Source organism: Mangifera indica, chromosome 4, assembly GCF_011075055.1.
Source record: "Mangifera indica cultivar Alphonso chromosome 4, CATAS_Mindica_2.1, whole genome shotgun sequence".
Lineage (NCBI taxonomy): Eukaryota > Viridiplantae > Streptophyta > Magnoliopsida > Sapindales > Anacardiaceae > Mangifera > Mangifera indica.
In genome coordinates, this window is record NC_058140.1 from 13974763 (window position 1) to 13991854 (window position 17092).

The 17092-nt window shown below is 32.1% G+C and overlaps 2 protein-coding genes across 9 annotated transcripts; one reads left to right on the plus strand and one right to left on the minus strand.

Annotated features, from left to right (window-relative positions):
• Positions 1–16: 16 nt before the first annotated feature.
• LOC123213786 (polyadenylate-binding protein 2-like) lies at positions 17–7249 on the minus strand. 2 transcript variants are annotated; one of them, XM_044633356.1, is made up of 9 exons: positions 6613–7247; positions 4136–4254; positions 2390–3046; positions 2234–2311; positions 2076–2165; positions 1582–1719; positions 1241–1414; positions 947–1147; positions 17–494 (listed from the first exon to the last, which is right to left on the minus strand). In XM_044633356.1, the coding sequence occupies exons 1-9, from the start codon at positions 6845–6847 to the stop codon at positions 261–263; spliced, it is 1926 nt and encodes a 641-aa protein (XP_044489291.1). In that variant the 5' UTR covers positions 6848–7247; the 3' UTR covers positions 17–260. The 2 variants fall into 2 exon arrangements, with proteins under 2 accessions (XP_044489291.1, XP_044489292.1); XM_044633357.1 differs by having other exon boundaries at positions 338–548; positions 6613–7249.
• Positions 7250–10028: 2779 nt separating this feature from the next.
• LOC123213788 (CBS domain-containing protein CBSX1, chloroplastic-like) lies at positions 10029–15256 on the plus strand. 7 transcript variants are annotated; one of them, XM_044633358.1, is made up of 9 exons: positions 10029–10432; positions 11381–11468; positions 11544–11608; positions 12916–12964; positions 13788–13840; positions 14115–14230; positions 14502–14604; positions 14720–14777; positions 14891–15256. In XM_044633358.1, the coding sequence occupies exons 1-9, from the start codon at positions 10238–10240 to the stop codon at positions 14917–14919; spliced, it is 756 nt and encodes a 251-aa protein (XP_044489293.1). In that variant the 5' UTR covers positions 10029–10237; the 3' UTR covers positions 14920–15256. The 7 variants fall into 7 exon arrangements, with proteins under 7 accessions (XP_044489293.1, XP_044489295.1, XP_044489294.1 ...); XM_044633360.1 differs by having other exon boundaries at positions 10030–10432; positions 14720–14808; XM_044633359.1 differs by having other exon boundaries at positions 10030–10432; positions 14720–14808; positions 14896–15256.
• Positions 15257–17092: the final 1836 nt, after the last annotated feature.

Genomic DNA, 17092 nt, shown 5'->3' on the forward strand with positions numbered 1-17092 from the left:
CTACGTAAATCACAAATACAGAGTCTAAGCACTCTTGTTTCCATAATATTATCTAACGTAATAATTTGAATCAAAGCAGCAATACAAGCGCAAAATCAAACACCAAACATAAACCATCCACCGTAATAATCCTCAAACTAGATCAGGAAACTCTCCTATCAGTTCAAAAAAATGAAAAAAATAATAATAAAGCCAATGCGGGCCCTGTCTCCAAGCCAAACATATCAAATGTATTTCCAGGACCAACATAAGAAACGAAGTTAATCAGTCAATGACAACGATGCCAGTTGATCAGCTGCGCTGCCTGCCGGCTGTTGCTGAGCAACATTCCTCAAAACCTCCATTGCCTCGGCCACCTTCGCTTTCAGAGCCTCTGGTGACTCGAGCAAGTGGAGAACCTCTGTTTGATCCATCTCCAAAAGCATTCCTGTAACCTTGGCTGCTGCTTCAGGCTCCAGCTGTTCCACATGTGGGTAAAGACTTTCCCCCAGCATCTATCAGATTAGTGACCAAGTAACTTCAGATATTCTGTCAAAACATTCCTCCAACTACACAGTATATGCAATGAAATTTTAAAGATCATTATGTGGTGTTATTACGGCTGTTATTCCATTTTACAACTCCAAATGCGCAAGACAGCTATAGTATTAATTATGCAAAAAAAATGAACTGTTTTGGTATAGTTGTCTGAATCAGCATTGTAAGTTCTATCTGAAAGGCAGCTAAATTCCTTAGTAATTCGGGGCATAAAGAATTATTAAGAAAATAACTAACCCCACTTTTTGTATTTTCCATCAAACTTTTGGAACTGGCAAAGCCACCAAGTTCACCAAACAGTTCAGAGTCTTTATCTAATTTGAATCAATAAAACAGTTGATACTCAAGAACATCGGCAACCAATTCAAGAACTAAACAAAATTATGGAATTAAAGTATTAAACACCTACCATCCTCTGCTGCTCTGGAGAGGCATTTGCAAGGGCAGAAGCCAAAGTCCCAATTGGAATTGGCTGAGGGATTGCTGCATTGCGCAAAGCCATACCACCCATGTCATATGGAACAGATAGCATTCCTCCAACACCAGGCATGGGAACATCAGGCAGTCCACGCCCAGAGGGGTAGCGGTAGACACGTCCCCTAGGAAGCATCTGTTAAATAGGCCATTTTATAAAGGTATGGTTACAGATGGGATAACATATGCAATATATACAGTAAATGAGCCACAACAGAATATCACCAACCTGTGGCTGCATTACAGGAACATGTTGTTGGGTTTGTTGCATAGCTCCTGCCCGTCTGCCACTAGGCCGCTGACTCTGTTGCCCTGGTGGAACCACTGGAACATAGAAATTCTGCATTGGGGCCCCAGCAGGTCTCATACCAGGAACAAGCTGCTGCTGATACCCAAATCCAGGCTGACAAATACATATGCATAATAAGAGACAGAACTCATGAAATATGATAGTCTATATCTAACTGCTGAAGAAATACAGACATCAATTAATCAGCAATAAAGATATTAGAAATATCAAACAAAGAAGACTGCATAAAAGAAATTTGTCAAATGGGAAGGTAGAAGTACCTGAGGAGGAATCATAGCAGGTGGAGCTTGACCATAGAATAGCTGTTGCCCAAGACCCGGACCACCAGGAGGGTACATTGGCATACGAGAAGCAACAGAAGGTGCCATAGCAACTGGCCGGATTTGAGAAAACTGAGCCTGTATAACAGTAGAAAACCGCACCAAAACATGATACGACAATATTACAATCAGGCATTAAAAAGCACCAAATATGAGAGATCTAAAAAGTTAAACTAAAAGATAAAACAATGTCCAACAAAATGAAGCAAGAAAAGTTTTTAAAGTTCAGACTACCAATGTCTTTCATTTAAGCTATGCATGCTCCAGGTAACTCATAACTGAAAGAAGTCTTAATCATGACAATGTTAACAAGGCACTAATGACACTAAACAGCAATCATTTGTCGAAAGCACACTAGCTTTTTCTTCCAGTTAAGTTGACTGTGACCACAAAACAAATATTAAAAAAAAACACAGACGTCAGATGGATCAAACCTGCAGCCTTGCTCTTCTATCTTCCTTGCGTTGTGCAAGTGCAACAAATAGAGGCTTGCTAACAACCATTTTTCCATTCATCTCCAGGATCTGTCCAAATAAGAAAGATCTATCAGCTTCAGTTAAGTCCCTGATTAGCGTGCACAAACATAACTTACAGCTCTAGATGCCTCTTCAGGAGTGGTGAATGCAACAAATCCTGATCCTCTGCTAATTCCATTAGGGTCTCGCATCACCTGTTCAAAATTGCTTTGAAGCTACAATCATCAAATTAACAAAGCCAAATTTAGCGGATAGTTTCAGATACTACACACCTTGCATGATGTGATGGAACCAAATTGAGAGAACAGCTGCTTAAGCTTATCATCATCGATACTATCATCTAAATTTTTCATGTACAAGTTTGCACCCTGAAATTTATCTGCCACTTCCTTCATATTCTGCTCAAATCGATATTTTAACTCAAGTTCCCTTTCAGATTTCCTCTGGGCTTTCCCAACATACCATTCCTTATCATCAAATTTCTTTCCATTAAGGGCCTCAACAGCGTTTGCGGCATCATCAGCATTCTCAAAATTGACAAAACCAAAGCACTTTGATTTGCCATCTGCATCCCTCATCACCACAACACTAGTAATCGTGCCAAATTCACCAAAAATTTTCTGCAAATCTTCTTCAGTTATTGCTTCTGAGAGATTCTTTACATAAACATTGTTGAATTTGTTCATGTTGATTTCAGTTTCTCTCTCTTGTTTGCGGAGGAATGGCCCTACATAAACTTGCTTATCATTTAATAGCATACCATTCAGCTTCTCTATAGCTTTTTGGGCAGATTCCTCATTCTCAAATTGTACAAAGCCATAGCCTTTTGACAGACCATTCAAATCTGTTGCCACCTTGCAAGAGAGGATGTTCCCAAATGCAGAGAATGTTTCCTGTAACGCCTTGTGATCAATGGCCTTGTCCAGATTCTATCAATTTGAAAGAATAAGGAAAGTTAGCAAATTATTATTATTTGCTTCTAAAAAAATGTGAAGAGCAAGAAAAAGAAAAGAAATAAAAAGGATATATGAGAAGGAATAACAATGGTTGATATAAACATTTGAGACAAAATGAAAATTAAAAAGAGCACCCTACACTAGAGGTGGATACGAACTGAACCGAGACTAAACACCCCCTGGCTTGAGCTAGACTAGAGTTCAACAGACCAATATTAAAAGTAGTTGGAGATCAGTTTGAATGAAAAATGATTCAATTCAGCACTTGAATTTGTGGCTCACATTCACAACCAGAGTTCAAGGTTCATTGACAAAATAATATTGTTTTACCTGATAATGGATAAAATGACATCATTTTGACAATTATTTGACATAAGCCAAATTGGGCAACAAACCAAATTCGAACCGAATTGAGTCATCCCCTGGCTTGTCAGTCAAACCAAGCGGAACTCCCTTTAGTTTGAGTTCAACTTAGTTTTAAAAATGAATTGACTTGAACTCGTTTGGGTCCAGCCCAACCCAACACAGTCAACATACTGATTGCCAAATATATATTATGGTACCACACCTATGGTGACTTTTTATTCATTTGACATCATGATTTAAGTCCAAAACCAGGGACACACACACACACATGCCGGACCAAATTCTTTATTAAGAAAATTACTTGGGGCTCAATAAAAGCCATATAACACAACTACATCAAGGTTAAAATCTGCAATGTCATAATAATATGGTATTGCTCTTCTGTCACACCATAAAGATTTTACCTAATAAATATTTGCCCCCAATTTTTATTTAATATTTTGAAAGGAGGGCCATTGACAATAAATACAAGCTACTGCTCTATTTCCCACTAAAAAACAAACAAGAGAACATGAAATTGCTACCAATTTTATTCTCCTTTTTGGCAACTTTCCCAAAACAAAATATAATATGTAGTTATTAGACTTGTGCAAAGCCACCCAGCAAGAGAAAAATAAGAGAGGATTCAGAAAACCAGATTTTCTGAACCATATATAGGGCAGCATACAAGTCTGCAAAAACATGTCAAAAAAATACCTTGATAAATATATTCCCTGCTCCACTTTTCCGAAGAGTAGGGTCGCGATGAGAATACATAATCCTAATAGACTTTCCATTCACAGGAGTGAAGTTCAGCACATCCAATGCCCTTGCCGCTGTTAAAAATTTCAACAAATGTAAGATTTTAACATGATCCAAGAAATGTATACTCAACAATAGGACATTTAATTAGAGAAGATGTGTGAATCACTAACACACTTGTATGCTGATAGTTAAGCTGAAGTATGGGATTTATCATCTTTCAAAAAATCATAATCTCATCCCAAAACAGATGCTATAGGACAGTGAATGGATTAAAAACTCAAAATCTCTACAATAAATTAAATAATCACATCATCATTTTTATATTTATATGACCTTGGCAACACAGCAAATCATATCATTCTTTGCCATCAAAGGTCAATATGGTCTTTGATAAATCAAGATGATACCAAACAGAGCTATCAAAATCTTAAACTCATGAAGCCAACTAGTCAAGATCCCAAGTCAAATACAAAGTAATTTAATTGAGGTTCTCCACATCAGGATTGCCTGCAAGCAAGTGAAAGGATAAAAATTTACTAATTTCTGATGTAAAATGTTTCACATTGGCAATATCTACGATGCAAATAAGAAATAGCTAAGTGCTATAGGTTGAATCAATTGGATGGCATTCGTCTTCACTTAAAATTTGTGGTTTGTTGAGCTGTTTGGTCAATTTACATAAATCAAAGATCTCCCAACCATGATACCTCTGGTTTCTTAATAAAAATCAAAAGAACTAAATGGGTAATTTCCACACCCGACATTTTCCTAATACCATATAGCTTAATGCTAAAGGCAAATGTGTGTGTCTAATACCCTAGTTCTCAATACAACAATACCTTTCATGTAGTATTTGGGATGCACAGTTTTCCCCAAGTTTGATTCATGTGTGCATTCCAGCAGGAGCAGGCTTCAAATATATATAATTACAGCATTTCTTGTGTCATTAATTATCATTTATCGATGCAAAATTTAGCTTATGATCTTTCTATTAATTATCCTAAACCCATCCCCACAAATACCACCATTGCAAATTGACCGGACAACACTAAAATCTATTTTTTTGTGGAAAGACAATGTGAAAGATATACTGATAGTAACAAGACACTGAAACATAAATGTTACTACACCAACTCCAAAGGTTGGGCACAGTGGTAAAAGCTCTTTGTTTTCAGCCAAGGGGACAAAGGTTCAAAATAAATAAATCTAGGGAACTGATTACTGAGAAATTGAAGTAACCAGCTCCTTCAAAGAGGGAATTGCAGTAAAGCTAATTCCTCTATAAACTCCCATCACCTTTTAATGAAAAAGGAAAAAATGCACAGGTAAGTAGATGCATTTTGTATATAAATTTTTGCAATTTTAAAATAAATAAATCTAGAGAACTGATTACTGAGAAATTGTGCCGAAATGGTTATTACACTGCAAAATCCAAAAATTAATGCATCTATTTCCTATAACAACAAAGAAAGTGTTTTATCCTATAAAAAGGAGCCTCTTAAAACTGAACAGGGAGTAATACCCTGATAATCAGATTTCTTTATATTTCCTATAAACTATAAAATAAGGGGTATTTTTGTAAACTTTAGCTTTTCAGGAAAGGGATATAGTGATGTTTTACATTCCTCTCTATAATGGAAGAATTAAAGAAACGTCCTTGTGCCAAATTTTTTCTAGTAAACCTACTGCAAAACTTGCAAGCAATACATTACATTTCTCTTCTTATACTCCTTTCTTCCTAAAAAATCTCACTTCTATTGTCATCAAACTCTGTAACCATACCCTTTTCTATCACACTTCCTAAACTAAAATAGTTCCACTTGCACAAACCCAGTACATAAAAAATTTTAAACATTAACACAACACAAATTTTAATTTTCACAGCTATAATTAGGAACCTAGAACAAACCTAAAACTACTACCTTGGACTAACCCAGAAATGCAGATCTAACTCAAAAGCAGGGAAAAACCAAGGAAACCTAATCCGTCTTACATTCTTTAGATTTTTTTTTTTTGATAACCCGAACTTTCATAAAGAGCAAACTCGAGTTCAAGACTGGTGCTCTCAAAACCCAAAAATCTTCAACGAACAGAAAAAACCTCTCAGTTCACAAGCTCCAAAGAATGAAACCGAAGCCTTGCAAGAGAACCCCCAAGCCTGACCACCTATTAATCCCCACGGTTCCTTTTTTGACACGCTATTGGCTCTATAGTACCTATTTTATGTCAATCCAAAAGAATCTTACGAAAATTAATTTCCTTTTTCCAATTCAGCGTTTCTCCATGCAAGAGATAAAGCTATTCAAAGAAGCAAGCCTATTTCTGAATAAAAACAAATAACAAAATACAAGAAACAATAATGTTCATACGAACTGGACAAGCAATAAACATAAAAATTTGAACAATTAACTTGAAAGGCAAGAACTCACCATCATGTGGATTGCTGTAATTAACGTAACCGTAACCCAGTGATCGACGGGTCGACAAGTCCCGGCAAACCCGAACTGAAACCACCTGACTGATCTGATTAAATAGATCGTACAGCTGGGAATCCGAGACGTTCTCCTCCAGATCGCCCACGTAAAGCGACGTCGTCACGAATTGATTGGCCCCGCCATTCACGTTCTGTCCCTGAACAGCCGCCTGAGCTTGACCCTGAGCCATCTTTTAAGCCAACAAAAAAAAACAACGAGAACAGAAACCCTAGTTTTCTTTTCTTTTTTTCCCTCAAAGTTTTTTTTTTTTTGGTTTTCTCTTCCCTCTCCTCTTGTTATTCTTCAAAACCAAACCAAACCGTAAACAACATAGACAAACAAAAGACAGAACCAAAGAGAACTGGACACAGAAACCCAAAGTGTTTTTGTTTACTGTTTAATATTTTGCTTTTTTTGTTTTTGTTTTTACTAAATGGATAGATAGATAGATAGATGAGGAGAGGGAAGCGACAGGGAGGTAAAGAGATTGTCGCCGCCGGTGGAGAGTGACGCTGTGGCGACGCGCGAGAGAGAATGAGATGATGAGAAAAAAATTTTTTTATGGTTCGAAAAGAGAGCAGCTAAACTGCACTAAAAATTAATTTTAGAGGCGATCTGATTCTTATACTCGCTGTAATGCAAAAGTTTAGACCCTAGGATGATGAATGAACAGATCTCCACCGTCAGATTTCACGAGTGGGGTCCAGATGACGAGTGAAAAATAGATGGAACTGGCAAAGATAAGGTAGGTTAGCGGTTTGGTGAGAAAAATCACTCGCGGTAACTGTAAGTGCGCACGATTTCTGCAGTAAATTTAATAAAGCTAGTTTAAAAAACCTGCTTAACCCTCTCATAAGGGATAGAAATTTTACCGAGAAGTGATTGTAATTGAAAAAGAAGACAGTGAATCGACTTTAAGTTTGGATTAATGCTGTTATTATGGTGATAATTTAGTAAAATTTTACTTAGTATGAGGGCAATTATGATAATTCAATCGATGATTTCAGGAAAGTAATCTTTGTTATTATGGAGTTTATTGATTCCAACCTGTCTATAAATCATAAAAATTAGTTGGTAGATGATCCAGAAAATAACACATCATTGGTATGTAAAGTCCATTATGCCTTTTAGGGTTAGATTATGAGCGATCATCGGTCGGGTTTGAATTTGAATTATGGGTACAAAAAGTATTTGAATTTAAAATGGAGCTCAGGCCATAGGGTACTTAACTTTATAAGATTTTGAGTGGTTTGTATATGTAAACAAAGTAACATCAGCTTAATAAATTCAAAATAATGTTGTTTTACTCAATATTATATTTTATAAAATGTGCAAAATGACATTATTTTACTATATAATTTGATTTTAAAATAATGTCGTTATATTTTAAGTTTATTGAGCTCAAATTCAACCCTTACTAATTTGAGCTCTTATCTATAATACTGAATTCAAGTATTATTCACCATATTTAAAACTCGTTGAGTTCAACTTCTTTTATATTGAATAGAGTTTGAGTAGACTCAAGTTTTAGTTTTATTTGACTCAAATCCCCTATTAAATTATTTATAATTAAAAGTAAAATTATATATATTCTGAAAGACAGTATCAACACTTAGTACTAACTCATATGATAGATGTCACATCACTTAATATGTATCAATTTTGTTACGTTAATCAATTAATTAAAAAAAAAATGTGATCTCGACTCTCACTCATTGATCTATGATTTTGCACGATAACCAACACATCTTCTCTTAAGTGATTCAAGTTCACTTTTTAGTGAAGTGACTCAATTATCAGCATACCACTCATCTATTCCTTTTTCTCATTATAACTTTTTATTATTTAGGATAAAAGTAGATAAAGTGAAAGATTTCGATGATGAGATGAAGTGTGTGTAGACGGCATTGGGTGGTAGATCGGGTGAGGGTGAGTTAGTATTTTTTTCCACAGTCAAGTTAATGATTGCATCCATATCCTTGTTATGGTAGCATAAGGAGTTGTGTAATTGAGTAGAGAAAAGAGCAGGGAAGGAGATGGACAAGTGAGAGTTTGGTTTACAAAGACCTCGATTGGATAGCATTGGAGAGACTATCAAATGATTATCCACCAAATCAAATAGGCTTAATCTTCTCTTATCAAAATCACATTTTCAATTCTACTGGAGTTTGGTGAAATTATCTGCGAATTTGGGGAATAATTGTGGGCAAGAAAAAAAAAATCAAAGTTAGATGCTGGCATGTGAACATTGAATATTCAAATATACGTATTCGAAAGTCAAAAGTGAAAAAAAAAACATGGGAAATAGAATTTGTCCTCTTGACTAATTTCATTGACTTTTCAATTATATTAACATTCAAAAATTAAAGATTGGATTTTTCATATGGCTATAAATCTTACTCTTTTGATTGAGTCTCTTATATTATTTTATTGACCAAAGGACTGATTTTACCTAAGTTTTAATATAAAGATAAATATATATTTATAGTATTTCAAACATTTAAATATTTATTTATAAACTAATTTCTATTAAAATTTTATATTAAGAGTAAAGGTAAAATTATAATATTATTAATAAATCTTAAAACCCTAAAAATTTATATTATTTTCTCTTTTTAGTTAAAAAAACTAACAATTTCTCTTATAATTAAACTTTGAAAAACTACATTTCCTCTCTATGATTTTTTCTTCCATCTCTAACAATCAGATACCATTTTCACTATCAATCGATCTTTACACCATTTTTTTCTCCTATTGTTGATGTTCCCATCAAACTAATTTATCTTCAGTTGGATGAAGATGATTTGTCTTTATTTGACCAATGAATTGGCATCAAACAAATCTTTGGATATCGATCTGTTAGTCGAATAAAAACGATTAGTCTTTGTCCAGTTGAAGAGATGAAAGCGATAAATTGTTTTTGTCTTTTCATTGGATGAAGACAGTTCATCTTCTTCAAACGAAATTGGTTTGATAGAAACATCGAAGATAGAAGAAGAGGATGGTGGGAAGACCTATCAATAATAAGAATAAGAATGATATTTTATCATAAGAGAAAAAAGAAAAAATCTAGAAAAAAATATAATTTTTTTAAATTTAATCATAAAAAATAATTATTTTTAAATTAAATTAAAAAATAATATAAATTTTTAAAAATTAAAAGTTTAATAATAAAATAACAAATTTATCTTTATTTTAAAATTCCCCACATATATATTTACCTTTACCTTGCAATTTGGTGGGAAATAATTCTTTGGCTTTATTTTATTTATCTCAACTTGAAAAGTATTCTTGTCGTACTAATCTTGAAGAGAGTCAAAGCCTCTAACAAGTAGCAACCACACAAAACACTGAAACAGGAGTCGGTCCACATTCCACAATTGGCGCGTGTATGAACTGAAAAGTGAAAACCAGAGCCAACCTTTTTCCCCTTTACTTTTCCACTCACGCAACTTCCATTCTCCTCTTCTCTTTTCTTTTATTCATTCCAATCTCACTTATTATATAATTTAAGCTGGGATCATCCGATAAAACACCTTCATTTCCATTCATAATTTATAAAAAAAATTTAAAGACAATAATGAGCTCCATTTCTGTGCCCACTTGTCTCACCCTCGTACGACTCCACGGCGTTCACTCGCTTCCCCATCCTCACTTTCCCTGCACACTAGTAACCGCCATATCACCGGTTCGTTCTAAGAGCCGACGTTGCAGTTTCTCTCGAGCGCCGCCGGCTTTCGCTCATAACGGCGCCGGGATCACGAACTCCGTTCCGGTAAATCTGTTTTTCTTTGATTGTTTATGCATTTCTTTTATTAGGTGTACGTGAGAGCTTATATATATGGTTGATCTGAAATATTTAATTCGTGGAATAATTTAAGCTTGCCAATTTGACTCACGTTTTGAAACTTCACGTTGTACACAGTACAACTGTAAGCTAAAATACCGTTGAGATTCTACATGAAGGATATATAATAATAAAAGCACTATTGATAAATAAAAGTATTATTATCATTTTTCTTTTTTGGATTCAAGTGATTTTACATGAAAAAGAACCGTCAAAGTTTGTAGGAGCCGTGTTTGATAAGCTTAAATTACCAGAAAATAGAACAGTTCCATGGAAGGCAAGAGACACAAGAAGGGGAAGGAAGTACATTAAATAAGATGTTCAGTCAACAAAAATTTGATTTTTTGGCTTGTAGCAAAAATCAATAGTAGAGAATACTACATCATCTTTAAAAGGTTTTAAAACTCTTGCCTGGCATCAATAGATGTTATAATATGCGTGTTACATTTAGATCAATCGCCACATGTAATTTTCTTAGATATTTTCCATGTATGGAATTGCAGTACAATTTGCATGGCATAAGAGTAGCTGTAAATGGCTTCGAAGTTACTGTTTTTGTTCTATGAAATCAAATAAATTTGATCCGAAAAACTTGATCTGATTGTTTCAGTTTTGGTTTTTTTTTTTTTTCATTTTGTTTTCGTAGATTGTGAAGTTTGAATATAAATACTTGAGAATAAAGAATTTAGGACTTTTTGAGGATAAAAGTAAAAGGAATTGAATTGTTTGATCCGAATAAAAATATCTTGAATGGGTATTAATTTAAAGGACAACATGGTCAAACATTTTAATAATTTAAAGTAGTAGTATATGTACAGTTTTTTTCCAAGATAAAAAATGACCTCTTAATATATCTACTTTGATAATTTTTTTCAGCCAAGAAATGGAACATACACGGTTGGTGATTTTATGACCAGGAAGGAGGATTTACATGTTGTGAAGACTACAACAACGGTTGATGAAGGTATTTCTGACACATGAAAGAGAACTTTGGTATATTTTTGGTCATCTTTTAATTGACAATATATTGTTGTTACAGCACTTGAGTGTCTTGTCGAGAAGAGAATAACTGGTTTTCCTGTAATTGATGATGACTGGAAACTGGTAATTTCAATTACTTTCAGATTTTCTGTTTGCATATGAACATTATCTCTATTTTCTTCTTTCTACTGCGTGAGCTTTCTGTAGTTGCAAGAATTTTTGCTTAATGTTAATGTAAATTGGCATAATATCTTATTTTGTAAATTGAAAATTCCATTTAATGACACTATTTACAATCTCTAGGAACTCTTATCTTTAAAATAATTGAGAATGATGTGGAGAATTTTTTTTCTTTTTTTCGCAAAATATTAAAACAGATTGTATTTGAATGTGCATCACTCTATACCTTGATGTAGATGTGTTTCTCACTGTGGAATCAAATGAAACTTTGAGTTTAGTTATCTTATTGCACTTAATAAAGATTTCTGCCTTAAAATAGTTTTTTCTGCTGAAAAGGATCCATTTATAAAAATTTAGGTTGACAATCACCTCACCTCCTCAATTTTTGAAGGATATCCAGTTTTGAGATGAGAATATTGTTTTTCCCTGTAGATGTTTTGGCAGTGAATCACAACTCATTCAATGAGGCACCAGGTAGATGAGGTGTCAAGTTATTGCAACATGCCTATTTTCTTGAATGAGGAACCTGTGAGACTACAGTTTATGGTTTTTGAAATCCTCATATTTGCTAACTATTACTGGACAAAGTAGCACGGAAACTTACAATGGGATGGGTTTCCATGTTTCAGAAACGTTTCCGTTTCCGAAACTTGTAGGAAACGTCTCGGGTCATTTCAAAATTTTTAAAAAATTTTGAAACACGTTTCTTTTAAAAGAAAAATTGTAAAATCGATTAAACACATATTTTTTATATTTTCAAATCGAAAATGTCTTTAAATCTCATATTGAATTCATCTCCTCTCTACTTTTCAATGTGTTATTAATCTCTTCCCCAACATATCATATAGATTGCTGTGTATCGTTATTTTTTTCTTAAATATCTATGTGTGTTTGCTCAAAAACAATTTATAATAGATTCTATGATTATATTTTATAGTATTCTTTCTCTTCATTCTTTTTTTTATTATTTATTTTTATATTATACAAGTTTATGTATTTTTGTTATAAAAAATTTAATATTTATAAAAAAACCTTTATATTTTTCATATTTATAAGTTTCTCCACGTTTCTATTTCCTATATTTTTAAAAAAATGTGTTTCCACGTTTCTCCGTTTCCGTTTCCGTGCTACATAGTTATTGGAAAACCATTTTTTTAATTGATATGAAATATCTAAATTAGCTCAACATATAATGTCAATGTGCTTGTATTTTTCCAATGTAATCAACAATATTATAATTTTCTGTGCAGGTTGGTGTTGTTTCAGATTATGACCTGTTAGCAATTGACTCCATATCAGGTAGTATCAGAATGAAGCCCAGAGTTTAGGTTCTCTTTCTTTTTCTTCCTGTTTGATTCAGGGAATCTCATTCATGTTCTGGTCCCTCATTCGTTCAATTAGTTGATGGGCGATGCTTCTCAAGAGAACATAGCTGATGATAACATGTTCCTTGTTGGCATAACAGTTCATTCAATATTTTAATTTGGTCCTTGGCCCTTTAGCTTTGTTAGGAAATTCTAAAGCTACTAGGAATATTGGGAAATGTACATCTGCACAAATTTAAACATGTTAAGATTTATTTTAAAAAAATCTAAAATTCAAGCTCCAAAACTCTTCAATTTTTTATTGGAAGCAGATTAGGGCTGTGTGGAATTTTGGAGGAGTTTAATAGAACTGTTGATAGCGACTTTGTCACAAATTGATTTCTTCTTATAAGGATTGCCAAGTAAAATGTAACATATCCTTTTTTCTCTGTTTTCATAGTTCTTATTACTCACTTTGGGAGGGACTACCTGCTATAAGGTTTCAGAATTGCAAACTATATTTTGTACAGATAGTTATATGTACAAAATATAGGACATTTGTATCAGATAAATGTGACACGGAAGTTTCTCACTGGGTGGCTTTAGCCCTAGCCTTACCTAGTTCCTTCATCACTAGCTTGACCTAACAAGTCCAAATTTATTTTGGTACTTTTCACTTTAAATCACTCTGCTTTGCCACAGTGCTTGCTGCTGGGCGCTGGCTCTGAATGTCGTTTAACATTTTCTGTCTTATATTTGATGCTTTCGAGATTCTAGATGAAACTGTTATTGATTACTTTATTTTTAATGGCTGTTAGGTTGCAATCAAAATGATGCAAACTTGTTTCCTAATGTCAATAGTTCTTGGAAAGTATGTATGACCATTATCTTTCATTTTCTTGTCCTAAGCTTTATTATAAGTAACTTCAGTTAAACAAATGCTACACTTATGTAGTATCCTGATTTTGTATACCAAGAGATGTGATTCTGATTTGACATAGTTACATACATCTCATCCCATCATTTTTGAATGGTAGACAAATTAACTATTACATCACTTGAGATACAAAATTTGGATGCTTCATAACCATACTTTGTTGTAATTTTGAATGTTGCTCTTTCTTAATTATTGATCATTTTGGCAGACATTCAATGAGATACAAAGACTGCTTAGTAAGAATAATGGAAAAGTTGTTGGTGACTTGATGACACCTACTCCACTTGTTGTTTATGAAAATACCAACTTAGAAGATGCTGCTAGGTATTGGATTCATCTGCTTTTTCAATATCTGTTTTTTGTACATTTGAAAATTTTCTGATCTGCTTGCATATCAATTTTCCATTTTTTATTTAAGAATCTAAAGAAACAAGTGTTTATTTTAGGATTCCTTTCTTCGGACTTCTGTAAGAATGGAACTAAATCTTATGTTATTTTATGGCCTTCAAAATGGTGTGATGTGATTCTCAAATATTATCTATCAACTGTAATGCTGACCATCTTTTTTATATACTTTCTGCATAAAATTTAAAAGCATACTGTCACACTTGATTGCACTAAGTCAAATCTCTGATGAAAGGTTGTTGCTAGAAACAAAATACCGTAGATTGCCAGTGGTAGACGGTGATGGCAAGCTGGTAAGAATTTTGATACTAACATCTCTTACTGAAAATCTCAACTCTTTGGATGTGCTCATCAAAAGTAGGCATTCTCTGTCTCTCTCTGATCAGTGCACGTTCTTAAATTTTGAAGGTCGGAATCATCACAAGGGGAAATGTTGTTAAAGCGGCTCTGCATATAAAACGTTCAGGTGAAAAGTTGACGTGATTGTCAGATTACAAGTATGATCTTGATGCTGCCATTCTATTATCAACATCTTGTATGCAGTCAGTTCTACATTTTACTTAACTGGGCTATGTATAGTGCAGGGTAGTTCTGGTGGTCCTAGATAATATAATTTGCCCTAGTTCAACTATTGGAGGCTAACAGGTAATAGGCTTCTTGCCCTTGGAGCCTCCTTGATATTTAATGCTTTGCAATTATTCCGTTGAACTTCCAGTAAAATTGGTATATATAGGCTTGATAAATATTGAATTTTAGCTTGGATCCAAATCTGTCTGGAGCGGTATGATTTTTGTATTATAAAATATAAATAGGTTTCTTCTTGTAATTATGCTGGGAGCTTATTTGTTTTAAGTCTCCATCATTGGGCTATTGATAATACTTTTTACAACGGTGTATTACAGTAGTATTTTCAAATAAAATATAAAAACCAAGTTTGTTTGTTTAGTATTATTAGCATAAAAAATATATTATATTATTAAGAGATGAGATTACTCTGAAACGCCATCTTTTACTGCAAATAAAAGGTTTTGATAATTTTTTATTATCAATAATATTATATATAATATAGAAAGTAATCTATCACAAGAGATAATTTGAATGATAAAAAGGAAAATTTTATGTATAAAAAAATATAAATATAAATTTTCTTTGATAATATGTCATAATTAAATTATTAATTTATCTAGTTCAATAATTATGTGATGTTACAAAACTTTGGGTTTGTTGTGTCAAGTGTGGCTAATTGGGTCTTATAAAATGTGAAGATTCAGTGTAGGTGAGATTCTAAATAAATATATATATAAATAAAAGGTAATCTTGTTATTAACAAAATACTCTTATTTTTAATTAATATAATAAGTAATATAAAAAATATTATAAAATAATTATCTTAAAAGTATTTAAATAAAATAATGTTAGTATTATTTTATTACCTTTAATAAAATATAATAACTATTTATAATAATTTATATAAAATAATCTTTTAACTATTTTATCTTTAAGATAATCTTTTAATTTTAGTAATAAAATATTATCTAAATTAAATACTTTCACCATTCTTTTTTGCTTTGTTCAATGTTGATTAAATGATGATGCCCTTTCCTTAGGGGCGTTTGTTTTAATGTATAAAAAAATTATTTTGATAATTTATATTTTATTATTAATAATATTTTATTTGATTGTGAGATAATAAAATATTTTAATAATTTTTTTATTATTGATTGTGATATGATAGATAATATAAAAGATAATTTAAATATTACATTCATCTTAAGTAATAAAAAAAATTTATTATAATTAATTTTTAAGATAAATTACCTCATTTAAATACTATCTTAATTAACATAAAAATATTTTAAAATAATTATATTTAAAAATATTTAAAAAAAATAATATATTAATATTTTTTTATTTTTAATTAAAAATAATAATTATTTATATTTATTAAATTTTATCTAATACAATAATTATTTATATATAATAAACTTTTAAATAATTTATATTTAAAATAATTTATATAAACTGTTATCCAAATTAAACACCTTCACACAATCAGTTAGACTATCATAATTTGCAATCCCATGGACGTGAGAGAGAGTTTGAAAATGGTTACTTTGTATGTCACCTCAACAATATCTAGACCATTGGATTGTATTAAATCTATGGTGTGAAAATTCGTGTAAATCATTTAAGTCAAAATTTTAAATTAAAAGAACCCTACTATGAAACCAGAGGTTCAAGTTTTGAGAATAAACAGGGCTAGTGGACTTATTCTCATCAAAGTATTTTTTTTTTAGTTTTTATCTTTTAATTTTAAAAATTTTATTTATTTATTTATAAACAATTAAATCTGTTAATTTTACAAATAAAATCAATATTTTATATATAATATTAAAAATAAACTTAAATTTTATTTTCTTTCTTCTCTCTAAACTTTAAAACTCATCATTTTTTTCTACATTAAATTTTAAAAAATTATATTTTTTCTCCTAGCGTTTGGTTTGCAAACTCTCTCCAACAATATATCTTTTTTCATTTAAACCTCTAATTGATGCATTTTAAGTAGAGAAGACAAAAAGCTTCATCAGAAAAATAAAATTTTTCGTCTTTTTAGAAAAATATGAGATCTTTGTCTTTATTTGAGAAGATAAAGAGTTTCATCTCTTGGCTTCAAATGTGTTGATTGGAAATCCATATAAGAGAAAAAAGCTCACTGAAAAAAGAGGGAGAAGTTGTCAGTAATGATATCAAAGTATAAAAACTAAATCTTAGGGAGGAAAT

What these genes read in the sequence shown, in the direction of transcription:
- LOC123213786 (XM_044633356.1), bottom strand. Translation starts at nt 6,847, where the DNA reads ATGGCTCAGGGTCAAGCTCAGGCGGCTGTTCAGGGACAGAACGTGAAT. An exon ending in TTACAGCAATCCACATGATG is followed by an intron (nt 4,255 to 6,612) that starts GTGAGTTCTTGC and finishes AATTTTTAACAG; the next exon opens with CGGCAAGGGCATTGGATGTG. An exon ending in CTCCAGAGCAGCAGAGGATG is followed by an intron (nt 495 to 946) that starts GTAGGTGTTTAA and finishes CTAATCTGATAG; the next exon opens with ATGCTGGGGGAAAGTCTTTA.
- LOC123213788 (XM_044633358.1), top strand. Translation starts at nt 10,238, where the DNA reads ATGAGCTCCATTTCTGTGCCCACTTGTCTCACCCTCGTACGACTCCAC. An exon ending in AACTTAGAAGATGCTGCTAG is followed by an intron (nt 14,231 to 14,501) that starts GTATTGGATTCA and finishes AAAATTTAAAAG; the next exon opens with CATACTGTCACACTTGATTG. An exon ending in TCTGCATATAAAACGTTCAG is followed by an intron (nt 14,778 to 14,890) that starts GTGAAAAGTTGA and finishes GGCTATGTATAG; the next exon opens with TGCAGGGTAGTTCTGGTGGT.